This window comes from Caenorhabditis elegans, chromosome X, assembly GCF_000002985.6.
Source record: "Caenorhabditis elegans chromosome X".
Lineage (NCBI taxonomy): Eukaryota > Metazoa > Nematoda > Chromadorea > Rhabditida > Rhabditidae > Caenorhabditis > Caenorhabditis elegans.
This window is the reverse complement of record NC_003284.9, coordinates 1,046,358-1,071,799: the sequence shown is the minus strand read 5'-3', so window position 1 is coordinate 1,071,799 and position 25,442 is coordinate 1,046,358. Positions and strand designations below refer to the sequence as shown.

At 33.4% G+C, this 25,442-nt stretch overlaps 3 protein-coding genes across 4 annotated transcripts; 2 read left to right on the top strand and 1 right to left on the bottom strand.

The window, feature by feature from the left end:
* The first annotated feature begins 2,670 nt into the window (after window positions 1–2,670).
* Window positions 2,671–5,194, top strand: mksr-1 (B9 domain-containing protein 1). The gene is made up of 6 exons (NM_075802.3): window positions 2,671–2,823; window positions 3,269–3,443; window positions 3,994–4,090; window positions 4,133–4,263; window positions 4,732–4,859; window positions 4,910–5,194. Exons 1-6 carry the CDS (start codon window positions 2,767–2,769, stop codon window positions 5,009–5,011), a joined length of 690 nt encoding a protein of 229 aa, NP_508203.1. The 5' UTR covers window positions 2,671–2,766; the 3' UTR covers window positions 5,012–5,194.
* A 4,152-nt stretch (window positions 5,195–9,346) lies between these two features.
* On the top strand, window positions 9,347–14,313 carry unc-1. Of its 2 annotated transcripts, none has more exons than NM_001129690.5 (6): window positions 9,347–9,422; window positions 11,115–11,228; window positions 12,382–12,506; window positions 12,565–12,838; window positions 13,515–13,729; window positions 13,894–14,313. In NM_001129690.5, exons 1-6 carry the CDS (start codon window positions 9,357–9,359, stop codon window positions 13,967–13,969), a joined length of 870 nt encoding a protein of 289 aa, NP_001123162.1. In that variant the 5' UTR covers window positions 9,347–9,356; the 3' UTR covers window positions 13,970–14,313. The 2 variants fall into 2 exon arrangements, with proteins under 2 accessions (NP_001123162.1, NP_508202.1); NM_075801.7 differs by having other exon boundaries at window positions 9,353–9,410; window positions 13,894–14,311.
* Window positions 14,314–14,953: 640 nt separating this feature from the next.
* On the bottom strand, window positions 14,954–17,719 carry ncs-3 (EF-hand domain-containing protein). Its single transcript, NM_075800.6, has 6 exons — window positions 17,493–17,719; window positions 17,008–17,171; window positions 15,976–16,054; window positions 15,831–15,912; window positions 15,260–15,344; window positions 14,954–15,206 (listed from the first exon to the last, which is right to left on the bottom strand). Exons 1-6 carry the CDS (start codon window positions 17,584–17,586, stop codon window positions 15,111–15,113), a joined length of 600 nt encoding a protein of 199 aa, NP_508201.2. The 5' UTR covers window positions 17,587–17,719; the 3' UTR covers window positions 14,954–15,110.
* Window positions 17,720–25,442: the final 7,723 nt, after the last annotated feature.

The following is a 25,442-nucleotide window of genomic DNA, read 5'->3' as shown; positions in this document are numbered from 1 at the left end:
GAGCAAAATTGAGCCCAGGGCGGCTTTCCCCAGTTTGAAAAAATTTTTTGTTGCTTTTTTTACCCCCAAAAAAGCATGTTTTAATTGAATTAAAATTCGGGTTTTGCTCTGTTTTGTTTCAAACTCATGTGCAAGATACTACTCAGAGAGACTGATTTTTTGAAAAAAAGTTTGAGTTCATAAGTGCAAATGGAAAAAAGTTGTGATAAAACAAAAGGCCAAAAAATGACATTTTGCCTAAAAAAAATTTTTTTCCGAAAAAGTAGTTTTTCGTCTTTATCTCAAGTTCTACTTCATCTTTTTTGATATTTTTTTTTGTTTACTCCACGTACAAAAGTACGCTGAACACGATTTTTAACTCAGAATTGAAAAAAGTTCTATGAGACGGCCGAGCAAGACGAATCAGTGCCGAATTTTGCACACTTCCCCTATTTCGCGAATCTACTTTTTCAATCATAACTCGGTCAGTTTTCAATTTTTCTTAGTTTTCCAAAAATTGACGTGTAGGTCTCATTAAGACGCATCGAGACATATAAAATTTGTAAAAAGTTCAGTGGGAAAATTTTTCAAGAAAAAAATAATTCAAAAATTTAGTACTGGGAAGAGTGGTTTCCTGGGTCTCCTGAACATTTTTTCCACTAAAGTTTTGCGGAATGTATTTTTGATTCATAGTTTTTGATTTTATTTAATGGAAGATGAAGTTTCGTCGCATTAGAAATACTCTGCCAAGAGATATTATTTTTATTAATTTTCAGGCCAAAACTTGTTTATTTTCTACAAATCAAACAGTTTACAAGATATAGCCCTCAACTGTACGTCTCCTTTTCGGGAATTCAATAATGAGTACAATCCTGTAATAAAATTTTCAAAAATTCGTTTTCCCGCTGACTTATCAGTGATAAACGGTTTTCAAACATCTTTTCTCAAATTGACATTATTGGAGAAAGCGGAATCGAAAGACGACTCCTCTCCAGAAAATTTTCTTCCCTACATCCCTGTTGGAGGAATATCCCGCATGGCCGAGTGGTTATTGCGTATGTCTCAGAAATTTTGGTAGTTGGTTCAATTCTGCCAACTGACAAACTTTTTTGTTTTTTGTGAGTAATCGGGATTCGAATAGAAATACTCGATTTTATACAAAATATGGGTGCGTCTCCCCTAATAAATATGGGTGCCTCCTCAAACTTCAATCAATCAAAACTCAGCTTTAACTGATTCAACGGGTGCTTCTGTTTTTGGTCAAACCGAACTCAAAAATCAAGAAGACTCCCATTGACCTACTGAAATTTTCACGAACCCACTAACAGGTTCGAGGCGAAGCCGAGAACCTACGCCCGGCAAGGGGACTCGCCTTACACCCCCTACAACTGGCGGGCCCGCAGGGCCCGCTAGTCGATAAGATATTAAATTTATAATTACCTATGCTACAAGAAATTTTGAAACATATGCAAAAAAATTTATTAAATTATTATAAATTGAACCAAAAAAATGCAACAATATTTTTTGCTGGGATAGCAGGAAAACGCTCATAACACCAGAAATACAAAATTTTTGTACTTTTCGTATCTTCTGACATATTTCTTCTGCAACTCGTATCGATTCTGGTTCCAGTGACGTTGTTTTGCATGACCTGGAGAACTGAACAATTTTTTAAATTTAAATTTTTTTTGATATGTTTTATTGAATTTTTAAAAGAATGCTTTATCCGTAAAAAATTTTTATCACAGTATTTTTTTTGATGTACCGCAGTATGCTTGATAATTTCAACAAAATGTTTTTGGCTTTGGAAAGGCAGTTTTCAAAGTCTTAGACGCTATATACCGTATTTCCTCTATTAGTCTCGCATGCTCGACTAATTTCCAATTGATCCGTAGGGGTGCAAAACAACTAGAGACAGCCTCATAACTTGAAATAAGTGGCCAAATTTTATCAAAAACTTAACCGTTTAGATACCGATTAAATCACTAAAAGTACATACTTTTCCTATATTTTGTCAACAATTTGAACGCTTTTAAGTCTAGTTTTTCGAAAAAAATTCTGGAGTTTTCACACAGTTTTGCTGGACCGCCAAAAGACGTCTTTGCCGAGACTATTAGATGGTGCAATACTAAAAAAGGCTGCAAAACTAATTTTCGATTGGCTAGTATGGTGCAAGACCAATAGAGGAAATAAGGTAATTGTGTTTGATAAAACTACCATTTTTCAAAACGTGAAAATTGTCTTGTTTGGATTCTCCCACCACCTCAAAAAAGATTTTACAATTTTACAAATGTATTGTAATGTTGAAGGAATTTAAATATTGCGTCAAATTTCTTAATAAATATAAAATTTCAATACAGTTGTCCATTCACCAGAGACTGAACAAGTTTTAACTGAAACTATCCAAAAAAATCTGCAATTTTTGGTTTGATGCACATTTCTGTAATATGTGAACTTAATCTCATCGCATGCATTGCTCAAACAAAATACCGAAACTCGGTTTTCAGTTTTGTTCACTAAAAGTCCTATATCCTTATATTCTCCTAAATCCGGAACATCTAATAACCAATCGACAGTTCCTTCCGGTTCTCCAGCTCTTCTACCAGCTGGTTGTCGTATCCATCTGCTGCGAGTGCGCGAAATGCAGGTGCCCTCCCCCTTCCTTGTCTGTCCCTCCGCATTGCACGCTCTCTCTATGCAGATGTTCCCTTGGCAACCTAGAGACTAGTTTACGTAACGCTTCTCACAATTTTGACATTGATTGTCAGTTTTGGAGTGTGAAAAACGATGGAGAAAGCTGATAGTATTGTACTGACAATTCATGGAAACGTTCGGACTACCGAGGTAATTTTTTTCCTATTTTTGTTGTTATAACTTCAGAAAAAAAATGAGAGCTTCTTAACCTTATTTGTTAATACAGGTAGTAAAACAAGTGAAAATTTCAAAAACTAGTCACTTATTCTTTTGAAATATAAGTTCGAAATTCATATTATAATAAAAATTCGTATTTGCCAAAAAACTCCAAAAAGTCGATTAGATAGGTTTTCACAGATATTGCAGAGCTGTTGGTGGTGCTTTTTTTGAAAAATACGATTATTTGCACAACCAGCAGCACTTACCGTTTTATTAGTGGAAGTTTTGACAACCATGTATTTTCAAATAGTTTTCTGATAATTTTTTTTAGAATATAATATCTGCAAAGTTTAATAGATCAAAAACAGATAACTTTTTTCGCTGTAATGTGCCGAGCAATTAAATATAACTGAAACTATAATAAAACTAATTTCAGTTCCCGGAAGAATCCAATGTTTGTGTCAAACTGAGCACTGTTGCAACAGGCGATTGGAAAATAATCAATGGAGAGACAGTTTCACTATCCTCGTTCTCATTTCGAGGCGCTGATAATCAGATTTTCATCGATTTGCCCTTCGAGTGTGGTTTGAAAGGAAGCAGCCCTTTTATGTGTGAGTTATTTTGTAAAGGTAATTTCAAACAAATAATACATTTATGTACATTTTTGATATATGTATTATATATATATCAGTTATTTTTACATTTTAAACTTACAAAAAAACAAATAAAGCAGTTGACTTATTTTTTGTAAAAACCAATGTACAGTTAAAGTGAAGTTGTTGGAAGATTACTATATATAAAGTAAATTTTCCTTCCGTCCAATGTAGGCTATGCCAACACGCAAAATTACCGTTACTTTGAAAGTTTTCATTTTCAAAAAAATCAAATTAATTTCAAAATTTCAATGTTATCTTCAAGGGGTATTTGAAATTTATTCCAGCCAGTTGGATGCGCCGGAGGCGCGATCAGCGTCTGGTATATATATATATATATATATATATATATATATATCAGTTATTTTTACATTTTAAACTTACAAAAAAACAAATAAAGCAGTTGACTTATTTTTTGTAAAAACCAATGTACTGTTAAAGTGAAGTTGTTGGAAGATAATTAATAAATTTTTGTTAACATATTTTCACTAAAAGTGCAACTTTTCAGGGCCTCGTCTTGTACTCAACTGTTTTTCTAAAGACCATTCTGGTAAAGATTGTGTGACTGGCTATGGTATGCTTCCGATTCCAACAGAGCCTGGAAAGTGAGTTTTAAACAATTTTTCACTTAGTTCAAATCAATTCAGACACGTTTGCCGAGTACACTGTTTCCTGCCAGAACCTTCTTCGACAGTTCAGCAATTGATTGCAAAGTTGAGACGAGTGAATGCAGAGTTTGTGGATCCAATGTTACCGGCGAATGCAGATGGAAGATATGGTAAGAATCAAAATTTTGTAATTTAATTGTTTTTGCTGTGAGAATAGAAGTAAGTAACACCGGGAACAATTATCTCATTTTAAAATTAAAAAAAAATTTTGAAACCAATAATGTATATTCAGATAAATACGCACTGCGGACCTGAGAGTAAAGTATAGCGTTCCTAGTGGTTTTCACACTGCGCTCAGTTACTTAAAGCCACGTCCGAGCCAGCACTGTGACCCATAATCCGGTTGTGGAATGTTTCACTTTCCAGCTATGGCTGGATAAATTAAGGAGAACGCAGGCCTTGAACTCGTAGATTTCAGACTACTAGCGGCCTCTGTTACTAAAATTGAGCAAAATGAGTTGTCAAATGAAACCCCTATAACTGCTGCCTTAAACTTACTTTTAAAATTTACACATTACTTTTTATCAAATCTCCGTACTTCTCCTGTTCTGAAAACTTAATACTATCGCCATTTCCAGCCTGCCGAACATCAACAAAAGGCTACGTTGATCTGGAAATCAATGTCAGCATCAAATGCTCCGACACGGCATATAAATTCACTTCCACAAGCACGGAAATCAAGAGCAGTAATAGTCATGCCACCAACGTAAGAAACATTTAAACATTTGGACATTTTTTTAATATCAATCTTTTCAGAATGTCTCCACAACAATAGCGGATTTGGCTGGAATCGAGGCGGTTGGCAACGAAGAAACTTTTAATGCTCAAGAAGATAATGATGAGGAATCGAAGCGATGAGTTTTGGAGATGATAGAAATTTTTTGAATTTTATGAACAATATACATATTTATTGTGTTTAATTGCTCACGAGGATTTGCATCATTTTTTGAAGAAATTTCGTTAAACTTTAATTGGCGTGTAATTTTTTTCTGTCAACATTTTATGTTTATTCCTTTTTAAATTAAAACGTTGAACTCCCTAGATATTGCCAAATGTGGAACATTTTGCAGGTTTTGTTACCAATGCAGTCTAGAATTGTCAATTTCATGCTCTGCGTATTATAGCACAAAGAAAACTGGAGCTACGATTCACCTTCCCTTCTTCCCATTATACTTCTCAGAAGGAATGCCTTTCTGAAAAACAAAAAACAAAAACAAAAAATGCGAAAACTTCACTTTCATCAACTTTTCCGCCGTTTTGTTGTTTGTCTGAAGCCACCACCCGGACAAGCAAACATATCTCGCGACGCATAACATAATGGTATGACTAACTGTGAAAGGTCGTCTTCCTTTCAACCTAAAAGTGTATTACTCACTTACCGTTCCTTTGCGGCATGACGAAAACACTAAAGGGTTGGCAGGTAAAAGGTTGAAAAGCTAAAAGGCATTATCATATCAATCGGGGCTTGAGTGTTTGTGGGGATTTGACACTCAACGCCAAGTATTAATTCAACAATTTACCGGGCTCGGCATATTAGGTGAGAGCCCTATTTTGAGTTTCACCAACTATGATTGCCTCGAAAAACTTGGTGCAATTTGTAATTTCGAAAAACAATCGAATTTGAGGAAACTGCAACATTCACAATTTTGACAAATCATTTTCATTTACTATATATAAAGTGCTTATTCTGTGTGTCCATAGTTTGTAGTCTATGTAGTCTTTGTAGTCTGTGAAGTTTTGGCTTCTGGAGGGATAGTGAGTTAGGGTTAGTGTAGGGATATAGTCGGGGTACTGTATTGGTACAATAGTGGTACGGTAGGAATACTGTAGGGTTACGGTAGTTTCATAAAAAATTAATTTTCAGCCCCAGAAGTCGGGGGCCGCGCCGAAGGTGCGGTCCACGGCTGGTATATATATATATATATATTTCAAAGTTTTCAGTCAAAGTTTTGATTAATCGTTAAATTAAAAAAAAAATTCATTTAAAAAAAATTGGAGCACTAGCACACTCTTACTCAAACAGAAATAATGATATCACAGTTAAAATATAAAATTTTAGACATTTTTTATAATCGAATTCAAAATTTTGAAAAAAATATCAAGTAAGACGGCACCATCATAAGCAAAGTTATGGGGTGTTCCCCGGATAATTCAGAATTTTTCATACAATTTCTAGTGCGATTTACAACAATCTAAATTGTGTGTAACTCTGAATTCACAAAAATCGAAACGTTTCCAAATTTTTATCACGTGTTCCTGCCAAAATAATCATATAGATCATTTTCTGAAAAACTATAGAAACATTTAATATCAACTGTTTTGCAAGTTAACTCATGATGTTAACATTAAAAATCATGTAATCATGAAAATCAAGATAATCAAATGCATGCCAAGTAGCTGAAAACAATCTCTTTGGGAGAAGTGGATCTATAAATTTTCTAAATCATTTACCAGGAAAATATTTAAAATCCAATTTGTGTCGACTTAATCTAAATCTTATGTGGTTTTTATGAGGTTTTGTGAATATGGGAACAATTTGCAGTATTTTCAAGAAATTGATTATATTCAAAAAAAATCTTTTTTTTTAAACGTTGCCTGTAGGTACCTGGTGACCTGGTGAGTGTGTTGAGGGTCGATCGTGGTTAAATATGGAAAATTTTTTTATAAACATCTGTAAAAGCTAGTCTACTTTTTTTGGAATTTTCTCGTAAAAATAACAATTTTGAACAGTTTGATGAAATAAGAAAGAAGATCTCCCTTTGATTTTCTTGTCATTTAGAAATTTGAAAAAAAAAAACAAATTTAGGTTGAATTTTGCATATTTATTTTAAAACCTTAAAAACATCCGTAAAAGCCGACTGCTCTATAAGCGAGTTGAATATCTTCACAAATTTAATAGTCCTATTTACAGAAGCTAATTTTCTTATTGGAAATGCTCAAAGACAACTAATTTTTTGGTGGCCTACTTTGAGGAGACTAATTCTTCACTTCGAACACTGTTCTTGTATAAAAAGTAACTGTCAGCTATAGTCTGTTAGATTGAATTTAACGTTAGTTTTGTTATGTTCACACCATTTTCAAATTTTGAAAAAAGCGAAAAACCATTTGCTCAGCTTCTCAAATTCTCGCCACTTTCCATTTCAAGGCACATGCACACACTTTAAACTTTTCAAGTTAGACAAAATATCAAAAGTAGGCTGATGGACTGCTGGCACACACACACGCCTCACTCCTCTTTCATGTCTCTCCTGGGACCATTAATGTAAAAGAAAGAAAGTGAAAAAGAAGAGAGAAAGAAAGAGAAAGAGGAGAAGGAAATGCTCGGAGTGAAGAGAGCGCGCGCGCCTCCATCTCCTCGCAGCTTCTTCTTCTGCTGCTGCCGCTGCTGCTTCAGATGCTCCGGCCGGAGCTGTAAAGCTGGTGGCACCCCAAGACGAAGGAGCAGAGAGAGGGAGAGATGTGCTCTCCCTACATCGATTGTGCTCGAGACGACGTGTGCTCCCCGCGGCTTGGGGAGTGGCTGGCATGTGGGCACGCTTTTCTTTTGGGGGCCTCCATCTTGCTTTTATTACTACGAGCTTTGTCTGCAAAACGAGAAACCACAACAATTTGGTTTTCTCACGCGAGTGGAGCCTTTTTCGATTCTTCTTTCTATCATTTTTTATTTCTTCTCCCACCCCTTTCCTCTTTTTTTTTCTCTTTCCTATTCATTTTCGATTCAATAGACTCTTAGGGTCCCTTTGCTCAAGCGCAACCGCAACATTGATGATCTTTCACTCGTTTTCCGCTCTTTTTTGCCACAGCTCCCCATTTCTTTCAAGTTTCTGTGAAATAGTTACATATCCTTTCAGTTTACATCTTGATCAACATGGATCAGCAATGTTTCCTAATTAAAAAAAAAATGTTTCAGTTTGCTTATTTTTTAAACTCAAAAATATAATTCTTGATATTTTGTGTCGCTGTTCAACGATTTAACTTTGCTTAAAGTAATATCAAAAATGAGATAATCTTCATCGTCATAAATTTTTTGAAAAACCTTTGTCAGAGATTGAAAATGGGTCAGTGCCAATATCATTTTGGTCAGTGCCTGTATCATTTTTGTCATTGCCATTATCATTTGTTCAGCGCATTTATCATCTTGGTCAGTGAAAATTACCTAATTAAATTTATTGTTTTCCAAAATAGTAATGCATTCAAATTGAAAATAAAGTGGTGATATTTTCTTTAGTATTTTCAATTTCAAGAAGTATGTATGCACATGGAGACCCACCTGCCAAATAACGAGAAGTTGCTTGCAAATTTGATTTTTTTTTGGATTTTTAGCTAGGAATTCATATGATTATGATTGCTGTAATTTTTTCTTTGCGTTTTCTGTTGGTGATATTGTTTTTCAGTGTTTCCAAGTTCCATACTCCTTTTTTCATATAAAAATGTTTCAAAAACATAACCTAACAATTTAGACTCTAGTTTTTCAATGCAGATTTGATTTAATTTCAGTACTTTCAAACGAACATTATCGTGATTTATGTTTTTCGTTTCAAAATTTTCGTTCTTATTTCATTCGCCGCCAAAATCAGTAAAAGTATCTTTAGTCGCTTAAAAAAGTAAAAGTAAAAACAGATTCATCCACTTTAGCCGTCAGCTTGAAAGAAAAAAAAATGCTATCCTCTTTCCTTCGTCAACTCTTCGTCCGTATTTTCTTCGCCTCTATTTTCTATTCTGCCTCTCTCAGCTTTTTCGCTCCGAAGCTCCCTCGCCAAAGTGGGTGGAGCATAGGAACTGCAGAGGGGTCCCCCTTCTTTCTCCCCTATTGAATTACTCTGAGCTGCGAAGCGTAGCTCATGGTTGCCCAAAGTCAATTCTTTCTCTCTAGTCAAATGGAAGTTTTTTTTCTTTTTTTTTCTTTCATCTTGTTCGTCTTTTGAAAAATGTATAACTGAAACATAATATAAAAATTAATTAAAATTCGAAAAAACGTCCTTCCCAATCATTTTTCAGGCACTGACAATATTTGAATTTGCACTGACAATATTTGAAGTTGCACTGACAATATTTGAATTTGCACTGACAATATTTGAATTTGCACTGACAAAATTAGTTTTTGCACTGACCCATCAAGAAACAGTTTATTTCTTATATTTTCCGTTCTTTTTTCTAAACTATTTTTTTTTAATTTTAACCGTCCTAAAAGTTTTCCAGGTAAATGTCAAACAAGGAAAGAACAGAGCCTCAGTGGGTAACGCCGTCGTCAAATCAGGTATCACAGCAAGTGCGTGTTTCACTCACATTTTTCAAACTCCCCCCTCACACGTCTAGTCACAAAACCCCTCCCTATCTGATCTGAGCATAATCCAAAAAAAATACTGTTGGCATTAACCATCACTCACATCTATTCTATCCACGCTTTTTGAGCATGCTTCTGCTGTTGAGCAGAGTAACCGTTCTGTAACTCACAATGTTGTCGCTTTGTTATTGTCTTCTTTCACACGTGAATATTAACGATTTGGGAATTGGAAAAAAAGGAAAAGGAAGAGAAAGGACTCGCGACACCAACAACAAAGAATTATTCTGAATAAGGGCTGTGACGAGCAGGAAGTAGTGTAATTTTTAATTGGACGGTTTTAAGAAAAGTGTTATTTTATTCATAAGTTCTTTTTAGTTTGTTCGATAGTTGAATTTCATGAATTTTGCACTTTATAGATAATAGTGCATATCAGGGCTGTTTTTTGTTTAAAAAACAAGTACTCGTGTATTAAAGATGGAATACAGTCAGTGGGAAATTGCTTTAAATACACTTAAAATGGCCATTATAATATTAAAAAACTTCAGACATTTCTTTAGATTTAAAAATTTTTAAAATCAACTTTTTAGTAAATTTCCAGAAGAAAAGGACTTTTTGTGAAATTGAAGAGTTTCTGCGAGTTAAAACAAAATAATTGAACTGTAATTAGAATACACAACTTACATTAAACAAAAATCATTTTTCGGGCGATTTTCAAAATTATGATCGGTGTTTGAGTTTTTACCATTTTTTGACTGCACATAAAAAACCAAACAAATTTCTTCCAATTTTATCATTTACTGTTTAAAAAAATTTTCCCACTGACTAAACTCCACCATTAAACATGATGTGATTGTTTTTCTTTAAACTATGAAATCGATGTTTCTAAAACGTTACAGTACACAAATACCAAAAAGTTGTGCCACTATAGTTTTTTAACTGAAATTTTTTTTAACTTTGAGTTTTATGTTTTCAATACACTTCAGTATTTTCCAGAAAAAAACTTACTCAAGCTTAATTTGTCGATTTTAAAATTTTCCAAAAAAATGTAAAACGATTCTCATTAAGTCGACCAAATCAAAAATGGAATTGGATTAACAGATTGAAAAAGTATATTTCCTTATTAAAAGCTTAGTTATTTTTTGTTAATTTTTGAATTAATGATACAAAATTTGGCTTTTTTAAGAAATATTTTCACATTCCCAAAATAAAAATTTTAAATTGAGAAACTTCAATTTTCAAATTTTCATATTTATTAGTTGTTTTTTTTTCTGTTATGGGTGGGATTCTAATTTTGCTTCTCATTCATTTTCCTTGGCGTGCAATTTTTATTTAATTAGCCATATGTACTTTTATACACGCAACAACAAGCACTTTATCAAAGGGCACGTCAAAAGTTCTCGCAAATTCTCAATTTACTTCGCTTTACGCTCAGAATAATTATTTTTCCCTACGGAGAAAAAGAGTCGCCCTGGGAAAGAAAGGGTAAGTGGGGGAGGGGGGTACATTTTAAATGTGCTCTTTTCTCTCTATCTCAGGCCAAGTTGATTTATGTCTCGAGTCCCTTTTCCTTTTCTTGAATACCCGAAGATTCCAATACTTTTTGCATTCCATCAAAATTTGGAGTAAAATATGGAATCGATATGGAAAAATCTTGAATATTGATAATTAACTTTGCAGGATGTGCCACCTGATTACGAGACGATTGGCACAATCTTCGGTTATGCGTTACAAGCTCTTTCATGGATACTTATTATTGTCACGTTTCCATTTTCCATGTGTGTATGCTTAAAGGTTTGTTTTTTCTTCCAATTATCTAATGAAAAAGTTTTTAATTTTTCGGGGAAAAATTTAAAAGAAGTTGAGTGTTTTTAAAGGTGGATTTGGTGGGGGAAACGAAACCCATAAACGCCGTTATTTAAAAAATGGTCAATTTAAAAATAGTCAGCTTTTTAATTTTTTCCCCCAAAATGGTATTGATTTCATTTAACAATTTGACATCAACATTAATAAAACATTAAGATCACGTAAAATTGTGCTAAAAACGAAAATTTTCACGATTTTTCTAAACTTCACATACTCGAAAAAAAAACTATGATAATTAATTGGCAAAACAACTTTGTATAAAAAGTTAGTTGAAAATCAAACACAACTTTAAAAACGTTTCTTGTTTACTAAATTCAATCAAAAATAATTTTCTGTGTAAAAAACGTTTGTTTGAAGTTTCAAAGCGTAGATTGTAACTTTTTCGATTTTTACTGATTTAACAATATTCAATTTGATGGAAGAGTATGATGATCTGATTATTTTGTTTTCTTAAAAATTAAGATTAACAAATATAATTGTTTAAAAATTTTTCTGTCTCACAGTTTTCAATTTTGTTCAATTTTCCCAACAAAAAAAAATCAAATGGCTAATTAAACAGCGCCCACTTTTTTGGGTTCTTAGATTTTTGGGTTTTTGGTTGTTATTTTCTGATCTAATGTAACGTAATGTAATAATGTAATGTAATATAATATAACGAAATAACTGAAGAAAAAAAATAGAGCCATTAACTAAATACTCCAAAAATGTGGGCATTGCCTCGTTCAGAGCAAAATACCAATTAACAATAAAACTGACCAATATTCTAATTGCCCTGACCAAAACTTTAATTGCACTGACCACAAATCTAACTGGATTAACTGAAAGTTTGAATGCACTGGTCAAAAATATTTTTTGCGCAATGCAATATTCAAACTGCACTGATTTTCTGACCTGGGCTCACTTTTAAGTCAAACAGCGACATTAATCAATTTTCTTTAAGAAGTAGAAAACTTGGGGTTCAAAGTTATTTATTGATTGTTTTTATTCAAAAATCTATCAAATTTTCAAAACACAATCGATACCTTTTTTTGGAATATATTAACTCCAAAAGTTCCTAAAATGATACATTAATGATTTCCAGGTTATCAAAGAATACGAGCGAGTTGTAATCTTCCGTATCGGTCGTTTGGTGTTTGGAGGAGCTCGTGGTCCTGGAATGATCTTCATCATTCCCTGTATTGATACTTATCGAAAAATTGATCTTCGGTATGATTTGACTTAATGTCTCGAAGAAACGTTTATGATTATTATTATTCTCATTTAGTGTTGTCTCGTACGCAGTTCCACCGCAGGAAATCCTGTCAAAAGACTCTGTGACTGTATCCGTCGACGCCGTTGTCTACTTCCGTACCTCCGACCCGATTGCTTCCGTCAACAATGTTGACGATGCCATTTACTCCACCAAACTGCTAGCGCAAACTACGCTGAGAAACGCTTTGGGTATGAAAACTTTGACTGAAATGCTCACAGAACGTGAAGCCATTGCTCAACTTTGCGAGACCATTCTTGATGAAGGAACTGAACATTGGGGAGTTAAGGTGAGATTTTTTTTCCCAAAAGTATAATAAACTGATCACTCAATGCTCATATTTGGGGCTCCTTCGCCAAATAATACTAAAACTGAGAAGCTCAATAAAAACAATTTCGTAACCCAAACAAACACACCGATTAGCCTCCAGAGAGTTAGTAGTTATTTTGGGGATAAACAAGTATGTTTTGTTGGAGAAATACCCAGAAATCTCGACGAACGGGTAAATATGATGGGCAGTAGTTTTAAGGGGTGGAAGTTTGACAAAAAAAAAAGTTTTTGATAAAGTTTCTGGTTTCTAAAATAATTACAAGAATGAAATGTTTTGCTTTAAGTTTTAATTGCACTGACCAAAACTTCAATTCTACTGTCTAAAGTTCTATTTGCACTGACCAACACTCTTATTGCACTGACCATTATTCTAATTACACTGACCACAACTTCAATTGCACTGACAAAATTTTGAATGCACTGTTAAATTGAAAAATTTGCGTAAAACAATATTTTAACTGAACGGACTTTCTGCGATTTGCCAAACTAATTCACACTCAAAAACTTCTTCTTTCTTGAGAAAACATTTATTTTTTGTCGCAAAAAAATATAGAAAATCTATCATGTTACTTTTTTTTTCAAATCTAGTCAATTTCATGTCTGACAATTCAAAGCCATCAATCATTCCATTACAGGTAGAACGTGTGGAAGTGAAGGACATCCGTCTCCCCCAACAACTCACACGTGCCATGGCCGCCGAAGCCGAGGCCGCGCGTGAAGCTCGAGCCAAAGTTGTCGCCGCCGAGGGAGAGCAGAAGGCGTCACGGGCTCTCAAAGAAGCGGCCGATGTCATTCAAGCGAACCCAGTTGCTCTTCAGCTTCGTCACTTGCAAGCACTCAACAGCATTGCGTAAGTTGCCACACTTCTCGAATAAATTTAATTTCGGTGAGAAGAGAGATGCGTGCTCTTTTGGATTGAATTTCGAATTAGTCACCAACTTTGAATTGTACCAATTTTTGAAACTATGGAAAATCGTAGAGGAACCGAGCTATCGCTAATCCAATTTTTTTCAGAGCTGAGCACAATTCTACAATTGTTTTCCCCGTACCTGTGGAAATGTTTGGAGCATTTATGAAAAAAGACCAATAATCATATTTTCCTTTTTTTCTCTATAAATGCTGCACCTTTTGAAATTTGGATCCCAGATAGTGCATTATTAATAGATCAATCATTTGTATTAATTCAAAGTCTATATACATACAATTATCTTTCAAATAGCCTTTATCCTACCAATACTTTCCTAAACGTTCTCGATTTGCACAAAAAAAAACCAGCCAAACAAAACACAAAACTCTCTAATTTCCCCCAAATTCCGATTTGCAACTGTCATTCAACCCGATCATGTATTTTCTGAACTTTTTTTCAAAATTTACGAAACTCTAGTTCTTCTTATTTTTCATTTATATATTCATGAATAAATCAGTTATTTATTATGTGAAAGTATCAGAAAAAAATTAAATTTTCTGTGAAATGTTCAGGAAAATATATCATGGAATTTTTGAATACCACAAATGAGCGGTATCACAAAACTAACAAAAAAAAATAAATATAAAAATAAAAAAACCGTTTTTTTTTCTAGAACTGTATACTTCAAAGGTTTTTGAGTTTTTGAAGTGTTTTTCTGGCAACAATCTAAAAACTTTTTCATCCTTGGTTAAGAAACTTAAAGTATTAGTGCAAAGTATAGAAAATTACAAAAACATTTTCCGGAATGGCATTAAAATTTTGGCAGGAATTCAAACTTCTTTAAAAAATTGTGGTCATTAATTCAAAAATTTCAAAAAAAAAGTATGGGTAAGAATTCAAATTTTTCCGAGAAGTTAGGACAGGAATTTTTTTCTAAAAGTGATTTTTATTAATTTGAGATTGCCTGAAAAATATTGATCTTGACATTTATAACATTGGAAAATTGGGATTTCTAATTATCAAAAGCTACTTATAAGCAATATGCTGCTGTCCGAGAACTTCATGCAAAAGTTCGCGAACCTGTCGGCTGCGCATTTGAATTTGCTGTAAACTTTTTATAAATAAAAATCCCAATTTTATATATCTGAATATCTAAAAATTTGATTTTTTACCAACATTTTTCATTTTATTCAATATCCGATAATCAAAATATTATTACGTATTCAATGAGGATCGCAGGAAAAGGCAAATCTGTGATATACGGTGTACATATCAGGCGAATTTATAATACTTTTACTCATTTAATGTTCACATTCATCTCACATCAGCTTGAAATGTCCATCGTGAGCGCTTGTACAATCCAAGGGTCTGCTTTTGAGCCTTCCTTGAACTCTTCTCTTGTCAATTGACCGTCTAGGTTCTGAAAAAAAAAAATTATGAGTGGACAAAAAAATATAATTTTAAATTCCGAACCCTGTCCATATTTGTGAATATTTTTTCCACTCGCTTTTGAGGCGTGTCCTCATCTTTTGGGAGTTCCAACATATTTCCAATCATGCTGAAAATTATAAATTTTCAAGGAGTAGAGGGTATTGAAAAATTACTGAAACTCGCTCTGTGAGAGTCGGAACTTATATTTATGACAGTGAGAAAAACGGGATAATTTAGTTGAGTGCGAGAAAACCCTTTGCAAAATCTGATGAATTTTTTATTGCATAGAGTTACTGAAAATTTACAGAATTTCAGTATTTTTGCCCTTTAACATGATTCATTTTTGGCTCATTTTTTAATTTTTTTCCAAACACCAAACATAAACTTTAAAAAATAAGTTTGAGAATTTATTTGAAGTCATTGCGCGGAAACTCCAATTTCAAGCTGTTAACCAATTTTAAAAAGAAACTTTTTTGAACAATTTTTGAAATACAAAAATACAAATAAAAATTCCTTTAAACCAAAATTTTTGAAATTATTGCAGGCTTCTAATTTTTTTTCTCTCACAGTGTATTAGATTTTTCTGCACATTAAGATTTGCTACATATCACACCTATAAATTGCATCGACAATATCAGCCATTTCATCCTTTGTAATAAAGCCGTCTTTATCCACGTCGTATAGTGAGAATGCCCCTGCAAAGTGACTTTCATACATTTTCAATAATGTCTCTTTTTGCATTTTTTTTTTCGACTTACAATCTAGCTTCTCGTCTAATGTGCCACGGGATGTGATTGACAATGCAGCAATGAATTCACTGAAGGAAATGTGACCATCCTGAAAGTATGTATCGGAGTGGGAGTCTATGAACAAAAAATTTGTTATTGCATAACTATAATCTCTCTTTTTTTTACAGTTTGAACTTGAAAATAATCCTTAATTTTAGCTAATACTCCCAGATATATTTAGCTTAATTTCGTACATTTAAGCATGCTTCAAGCTTTTAAGTAATCATATTCAAATACTTATCGACTGAAAATGCTCAAAAGCAACACACGCATTGAATTACGAAAACGAAAAAAAAATCAGTTTCCAATCAATTATAAATTGAAGAAATAAAATTTATAAATTGTATTTATTGCTCGTTAAAAAAATTGAAGGATCATAATTTTTTTAAAATATTTTCTTGAAAGTTTTAATACAAAATTATTGTCTTTTAGGTTAATAATAATTGTCGCGGAAATATTTTCAAATGCCAAAAAATGAGTTTATACCTGCTTTAAAATTTATCTAAACTTTGATAGTATTTTAATTTTGTAAACGGTTTTGTAATGACTGATTATTGCCACGGTCATTTTTTTAGATTTCCGTAAATATCAGAAGATAGACTGCAATAGTGTAATATACTTGATTAAAAATTTATACCACTTTTCTAAATTTTTTTAATTGATATTTTTTCATTTTTCTTGGCGTTTATAGGTTTTTAGTTTTGATACGTGACATTTTTGATTAAATCACAAAACCAATAATCGAAAAAAATTATCTAAATTTTTCGGAAAACGGAGAACTCAAAAAGTGTGGTTATAACTTAATCACGCATTTGCTTGTGAAATATCTTTTGCAAAATTAAAACAAAAATTTTGAAAAAATTTATTAAACTTTTTAAAGTTTTTACTATCATAACGTTGAATTTTTTACCAATTCCAGCAAAATCCCCACGCATGTTACTCTAACTTACGATCAAAATACATTTCTGACCGGTTACTTTTTTTCGAATTGAAAAAGCTCACGTGATTGTCATCAAATACATTGAACACAAAAGCAGCAAACTTTGATGGGTCACCATTTGGGAAGAACTGCTTGTAGATTCCTTGAAATTCTTCCATCTTGAGTTCTCCACTGGGACAGTCTCTCACAAAATCTTTGTACCATTTTTTGAGCTCCTTTTTTGTGACTGAAAGAAGAACATTTATTAATTAGGGTTAATCACATTTACTTGATGGTTTTCTCTAAACTATGAAAAATTTTACTGAAAATATGCATCCAATATTAATCAAGGATTGCGATAAGTCAATTAAGTTTAACTACAAAGTATAGTTGGTTCAGGTTTACCTGGCTAATTGGAACTTGTTAGTTAATTTTAGACTATCATAAAAACTTTTTAAGATATTAAGACTCTTTTTTTTAACTGGCTCATGGAAAAATTTTTTACAGGTTTCCATACCGTTGAAAAATAAAACACAACCACTTTCAACATTTTCCTAATCAAACTTACAATAAGTGACTTGTTCTAGTGTTTGTACCTCTTCCGTCGTTAATTTCTTGTTTGCCTTCTTTTTCGTCTGCACTTTGCTTTGCGATTTTCCCATATTCCCCGATCCCGCTCCTTTTCACACTGTGATTGATTCGTTTGCTTATCTTATATCCGAACAGTTGTTGCTTCTTCTTCTTTTTTATTTTTTCATTAACACTTGGTCACGTTGTTGTCTTCTTGTTGCCAATCTATTTATATAATGATGAATTGGTTGTGAGGATGAACATTTATTATTGAGAATTACAACCAAAAAGTGAGATGGGTAGATAGGAAAATTGAAAGTTGAGAAAAAAAAGATATTACAACTCTATAACTTATTGTTTTATAAGTCTATAAGGCACTGACCAGAATGTCATTTGCACTGACCAAAAATTTTACAGCGCTTGTTAAAGTAGCAGAACTTTTTTTGATTAGCCGTGTTTTGATTTTACGCGCACTGACCAATTGTTCACTGACAAAAAAAAATTCCATGCACCACCAACCAAAAGTTTCTATACACTGACCTAAAAACGTTCTGCACACCTCAAAGAATGTTTATGCACTGACCGAACACTTTATGATCTTACAGAATATGCGCTTTTTTGCACTGACCAAGAAACTGTTGCACTGACCAAGGAACTTTTGCACTGACCAACAAATAAAATCCTTAGTAACTTTTTTTTTTCAGTTTTCAGTTTTGTGAGGGATATATTTTAGGGACAAAACGTTTGCTACAAACTAATTTCAGTTTTTGCTTGTTTCCTAAAGTGCAATGAATTTTACAAACTGGAAAAAGGGGGAATTCTTAAAGTTCAATTTTAAAATCAAAATTGAAAAAAAATGTTCGACAAAACAATTTGAAGCTTGTTAATTTAACATACATTGAATGTATGCTTAAAATTTGAAAATTTAAAAGTATTATTTATGGTTACAGAGAAAATTTCTTATACATCATGAAAAAAATGTCCTCACCAACTTTGCCAAAAATTGATCAATTTTTCCGCACAAAATTATTGCTACATAAAAAAATTAATAAATTATTCACATCCGGAAACAAAAAACTATTGGGATAAGAGGGAAAGAAAATGAGAGGGAATGACGTGTAAAAAGTCTGGTTCTCATTTTGAAGTCGGGTTGAAACAGATGTCGGAAAGGAGGAAGACATGGGAAATGCTCCCCTGAGAGAGTTTAGCCTAGGTTTCAATGTCTTCAAAATGAAAATAAACGCAATTTGACCTGAAGGGAGGTCAAAGTGTTGAGGGATGAATGAAAGTGCAAAATAGATACTTTCTGGCGATATTTGAATCACACATTCTCCTGCTTTGGATTGCTCAAGATAAACCATAGGTCTGGAAAATTATAATCAACAAAAATAACAAGAAAATATCGTATAACAATTTCAGATTTGTAAGGTATTCCAAAACTTTGGGATAGTTTCAGTATTTTAAAGCTGACCCACTTGCTTCGAAATAATAAAAAATCAGAAGCTTATATTTTTAAATAATTTTTTGGCTGCTGCCAGTTTTCCTTCCTGTATCATGCTCTAGTTTGAATATAAAATTTCAAGTTGTCATTTCAGTAAAAATTGGAATGGTCGAGTCGAAAAAGCGTAGTATTTTCAGATTTTTCAGTATTCTGTAAAATTAAAAAAAAAGAATCATGGTGCATCAACAATTTTCGTTACTTTTTCAATAATTGCACCTAAATGTTAACTGCTAAGTTACGTTTTTCAGGCAATTTTATGCAAAAAGCTTGTATTATATATATTTTGATAAAGTTGCGATTTGAATAACTGAAGTAACAGAAAAAATCAAGGAAGCAAGGAGAAATGAGCAACAAAATAAAGAAACATGATATTTGACAATAGTTAAATATTTATTTGCAACGAGAAGGTGCGTGGAAACCAAAAATTTTAGGCAATTGACAATTTTCAAAATGTGTTAGCACTGCCAACACTAATGAAAAATGTTTCTTATATGTAAATGTTCAAAAAAAACTTTTGAAAAAACCAAACAATACTCTTTAGTGAACCCCTAATTTTTTGTCTATTACTTTGGCAATCTTAAATTCAAAAAACATTTGTTTTCTACCAAACTTTTTCTAGACACCCGCCCTAACGGAACTACTAAATGTAGTTAGTCAGGCGGAAATTCGGACCCTTTTCTTAATTCGAGAATCGGAACATTACTTTGGTGAGAGAAAATATATTAGGAATAAGAAACCAAATAAGATCAGGAAAATTAAAATAGAAAAAAAAACATTTTTTGAAGTTTTGGAAAATTCCGATAATTGTAATCTATTGCAGAAAAACGTGATGTCAAAAACAAGATGTTTGTAATTGATGTTGGTCACTGCTAAAAAAAGCGCAGAACTCGGTAGATGTCGGACCATAATATCACTAATTGTTCCATTCAGAAATGCGCGGCTTGGGACATTTGAGTTTATGAAAAAAAAGTTTCAAGGAGCTGGGATTCATTAAAATAAATAGAAAAATAATTGGATAGTACGCGAAAATCAAGCATTTTTCTTTTCTCGATCTTCATAAAAATAAACTATTTCCACTTTTGCACTTTTTCACAAAGAAAACTATTTTCAAACTAGTACTTTATTAAATTCGAGGAACATGAAAAAATTTAAATTCCACCAACAAGGCCACGAGAGGTGCAAAACTTTGACTGAATACTTAGAAAAACATTTACAGAAAGATAAATAGCAAAAAAGTACATCAACAAAGGAATGTACTTTTCATGTGCAAACTTGAAACTAAGATCAATGAGAGGAAGAGCTGGAAACCTGCGCAGCGTAGAACACAACTTTTTGCCAATCCCCAGACCCCCCCCCCTTGGCTCCTGTCTCCCACAAGTTTCTCTCGACATCATTCAGATTTTATTCGATAGAGTATATCTGCCTCCTTTCTCTATCTCTCATTTTCACGGAGCAACTCAGGAGCCCAAGCAATGAGACACGGCAGCGCGGGGGGACAAACGGAAAAAAACGGCGAGAGGCTCCGCGGCTCGACAAGAATAATGAGAGAGTGAGATTTCGAGGTGTGAAGAAGAATGGATTGAGAGACGCAGAGACTGACAGATGATAATTAATCAGTGCCAAAAGTTATTTTGACACAGACAGGTGGGATGACGCTGAAATTTTTTGAGTTTTGATCAGTGTTTTTTTCACAAATAACATATATTTCAACTTGTTTGGCGTGGTGATATCACATGTTTTCAAAAGCTTTTTTTTCACAGGCGTCTACCAATAAGCAGCTTAGAAAACCGGGGTGATAAATACACTAAATTTTACTTAAAATCAAAATTTTGAAAAATTTATGTGGGAAAGTCTAGCTTAAAATAATAATGTTTAGTTAATTTTTCCATGAAAAAAAATTACAAAAAAGTTCAAACCTGTTCTGACTTTGCTCGCACTGACCAAATTGTTTAAGCACTACCAAATATGTATAGTTCCCATGCACCGACAAAAAGTTTCTATACGCTGACCAAAAAATTTAATGCACAGCTCAAAAAATGCTTATTCACTGACCGAAAACTATATTTTCTGACAGAAAATGTTTTACGCACTGACCAAAATTAATATGCGAATTGACTAGCGGGCCTGGGGGCCCGAAAAAAATGGGGTCGCTACGAACAAAACTGAAGAGTTACGGCCCCTTGAAGTTTTTGATAATTTTTTGAGAACTTTTTTTAAGAGTCAGAGGGCCTACGGCCCTCGTCTCTGATTTTTAGGCTTGAGTAGGTAACAACAATATATTGGAAAGTTTGAAAAAAAAGGGAAGCTGAATATGCTTGGATGCCAGCACAACCAAACAAAAGTGTAAAAATAAAAAGAAATAATCAGCAGCTGGAATCACAAGATCTCTTCAATTTTTCATTTTCCAGTGAATAGAAGTACAATTCTATTCAGATTAGTTTTTATTCAATTTTGATTAAATGCAATTGAACAATGATATGATAATGCATGTGAATTTGGTAGCAACAAAAAAACAAATTTTCATTTAAAAAAAAATCAGTTACCGCGACTTTTCTGAAAGAAAAAAACATCGTGATTTTCAAATAAAATGACTCATTCCTTGAGAAAAAAAAACTTTGGAACCTAAACAGAAAAAAAGATGTTGTCAAATTAACCGACCAACCACCGAGATCCATCCAATTTTCTTCGGGCACAACACGACGAAAACCTCAATACTTTACACGGGGCCAGTGACATCATTGTTCTATTTTCAGGTAAACCATATGGTGATCGCCATCAATATAAAATCAAGGATTTTTTGTTTGTACAATAGCAGATTTTGAATTTAATGTTTCAAGTTTTCATGTGATTTTATTTTATTTATTTTATGGTAATAAATTATTTTTGAATTTATTAAATATCTTGTATCGTTTCTGAAATTTTTTTTTAATTTTAATTTTATTTTTGAATTCTTGAAATTTGGCGGCTACTATGTTTTCCAAGTTTGTTTTGACAGGTTTTGGTCAATTTTTGACCGCAACTTTTTCGTGATCTACGGCCAGTGGGGAAATTATTAATTTTTTGAAAGTCGTCCATCAAAAAAAATTATATCTTCCAGTTATACGCTGTAATATAGTCCAAAACATGAAAACTTCAGTATTGTAGGGGTCAGTGCTTCAACAGTGCTTTACACGTCTTGACCAAGCTCAGTTTTCATTGCTCATTACCTAAAAATTTTCCGAACATTTTTGAAATGTTATATTTTAATAATCATTTCAGCATCATCTTAACACGTTTTAAAATATTCCCGTTTTCAATTTTGCCTTACATGTTTACTCGAATTGAACTCGCTTTGTCTTTTTTCCAATTGTTCGCGTACTTTTCGCAGGTGTGCGTCATTTACAAAAATTTCGGAGTATGCTGAATTTTGTTCCATTGTGCAGGCCAAGCTGCGGCTTATCCAAAAAAAGGCAAATTGTAAAGAAAAAAGTAGCAACACAACATATGAAGTTGGGAGAATAGAAGTCAAAACAGGAATTAGAAAATCACAAGGGATCAAATAACAATAGGTATGGACTCTGGGCCGTAAATCAAGGAGATGACTTAGATGACAAAAAATCAATCAATAATGATTATGAAAAATATTGATTAACGCAAGATTTGAGAAACGCGGTTAAAAACTGCGTCGGAGTTGTCATCATTTTTTCCTGGAGAACATGTACATCATCATTCTATATTCAGTTCGACTTTGTATATTCTACATACTTTCTGTTTCCATTTATTTTCAGAATGAAACTGTTTATTCTTATTCTTTGACTTCTTTCGATTCTTGCTCCCTTCACGCAAAGAGAGCTCAAATCTGTTCGACTTGGTGTTGGATACGTTGAAAAAGAAGCAGCACAACGACAGAGATGCGTTCCGGAAAAATTAATCTTCAATCAAAATCCATTCCACTCCTTCACCCAGTTGCTGCAATCCGAATGCAAAAGTAAGTTTTTTGTTGTAAAAAAAATCCGAAAAATATGCCATTTGTTTTTCAGGTATGAGCAGCAGGGGTTTAATAAGAGATGAAATTATTCAGTTTTTTCGGCCGGCGCTGTATACGATCATGGCGCCACCTCTCATTACACCGAGATTGTTAACAAACAAATAAATGATCTGCGATGGGGTGTTAAAGATCTACAATCGGGAATGAACACTACGGAAAAGTATGTATTTTGTTAAATGAAACTTAAAATTTAATTTCAAGTATTTCAGCCAGTTGCTTGATCTCAACGACTTCATGAATAGCAATGAGTTTTTTTGTTGAACTCGTTTGTTCACATCTGTTTTGTAATAAGCTTAAATACACAAAACTGATGTGTATGACACGTGGAAACTTTACATTAAAATCCTACAAAAACTGTGGAGTGAAAAATGTCTACAACTCGGACAAGGTGTTCACTGAGAAGTTGGTAGACGCGACGATTGTTGCAACACTAAAAAAATGTATTGTTCAAGTAGAACACACAATGACAATTGTGATTAGATCAACAAGAATCACAGGACACCACGATAAATTCAAGATTGTTCCAGTCGACTTTGAAAAACAAATGCACCACATGAATCACGCTGAAATGGAGAAGTTGAGAAAAATTACAATTCGCAATGTGCCCAACTCTGGAAAAATTATTGTTCAAGTAGAGCGCACAATGACAATTGTGATTGGATCAACAAGAATCACAGGACACTACAATAAATTCAAGATTGTTATGGGAATGGAGAATATTTTAAAAGACTAAAGGACGATCCGTTCTTAATGGGCTATGCACCGCAGATCTTGGAGTCAGGCACACTGCCTGGTGGTGCTCCCACTGGGTTATAATTTAAGCCACGTCCTAGCCGGGGACTGTGGCCGATAATCCAGTCGTGGATTGCTCCACTTCCCAATAGAGGCTGGTGAACCTAGGACTTGCACTCGTGACCGCCAGATTACTAGTGGTCATCACTACCGACTGAGCTATCCTGCCCCCTGATATGAGAAGTTGTAGGCACTGTTAAACGATCTTGGATATCAGTATCAGTTTGGAACCGACATCCTTCCATTGTTGGACTATACACTCTTGTGTGGAAGATGTCTAGTTCACTACAACGTGAAAATTTGCGGAAAAGAAAACCCTCCTCGTCTTGTTGCTAAAGTGGAGCTCGTAAGTTAACATATGTATCTGATAAGATTTCAATCACACATTTTTTAGGTTGCACCGGTCGGCTCATTCACCCACAATGGAGTGCTCTTTTGGTATTGAGACTTGGTGTGTTCACTTTGAATGACACTATATCTGCCGGAAAATGCCAAAAGTTGGAGGACACTACAGCTGCTATACGTCTCGTGGAAACTGCACATCGAATTCATTTAAGAATTCTGAAGTAAAAGAAGTATACACCCCGGACAAGGTTTTTACTAAGAAAATAGGAGACTCCACATTCGTATCCACTTTACATCACGTTGAAATGGAGGAATTCAGAAAAACTACAATTCGCACTGTGCCCAAGTCTGGAAAATTTATTGTTTAAGTAGAGCACACACATGAATCACGCTAAAATGGAGAAGTTCAGAAAAAATATGGAAGGTGTTGATGTGAAGATAAACGATTTGAATCTCCAGATAATGCATTCCACAGTAGGAATTTTGTGCTGCTTGCCAATTTCGCAACTTATTCCATATCCCAATTTTCTGCACAGCTCCATTCAATCTTCCAAACAATATTCTAGATAATTACTGTAATAATCATTTGGCTTATTTCTATTGTTTTTGTTTACAGCTGTTGTGTCTGTAAAAAGACCAAGTTCCGTAAAGACCCAAAGCGTCTCAACAATTGTCTGAAAAGTGAGCTTTCAGTTTTTAATATTTAATTCTAATATTCATCTTTCAAAATTGTGCTTATATTTTTTTATACGAATACAACATTTATATTTTCATAGCATATTTATTATAGAAACATTAGAAAAAGTTATTATGACCCAAAGAAACAGAAATGAACACATCAAAAAGTTAACAACAATTTGTTGTTTTCAACACAAAAAACTCACAGATAATACTCCATATAAAAATTCACGTTAAAATACCGCATTTGCATGACCGTGTACTTTTTGCTATTCTAGTTTGTGACTTCTATCAGACATCTACTACATTGTGCTCATTAATTATTATCTCTAATTGTGCCTGTTTGTCCTTGGGTGTTTGTGTGCCCCGATAAGACAGTCTCGATTAGACAAAAATAATCGATTTATGGTTACACACACAACTATTTAGCGGCGTATTCATGTCTCCTTGTTTTTTTATTGAGCGGTAGTTTTGAATCGTTTTTTTGAATTTTCGAAGGAAATGTTTTTTCAAAATGAATACTTTTTGAGCAATATCTTTGGAACAGTTGTGATTTGCAGAGATAAGTGCGAAGATTTCGGGTGAAAAATAAAATTTACAGACTA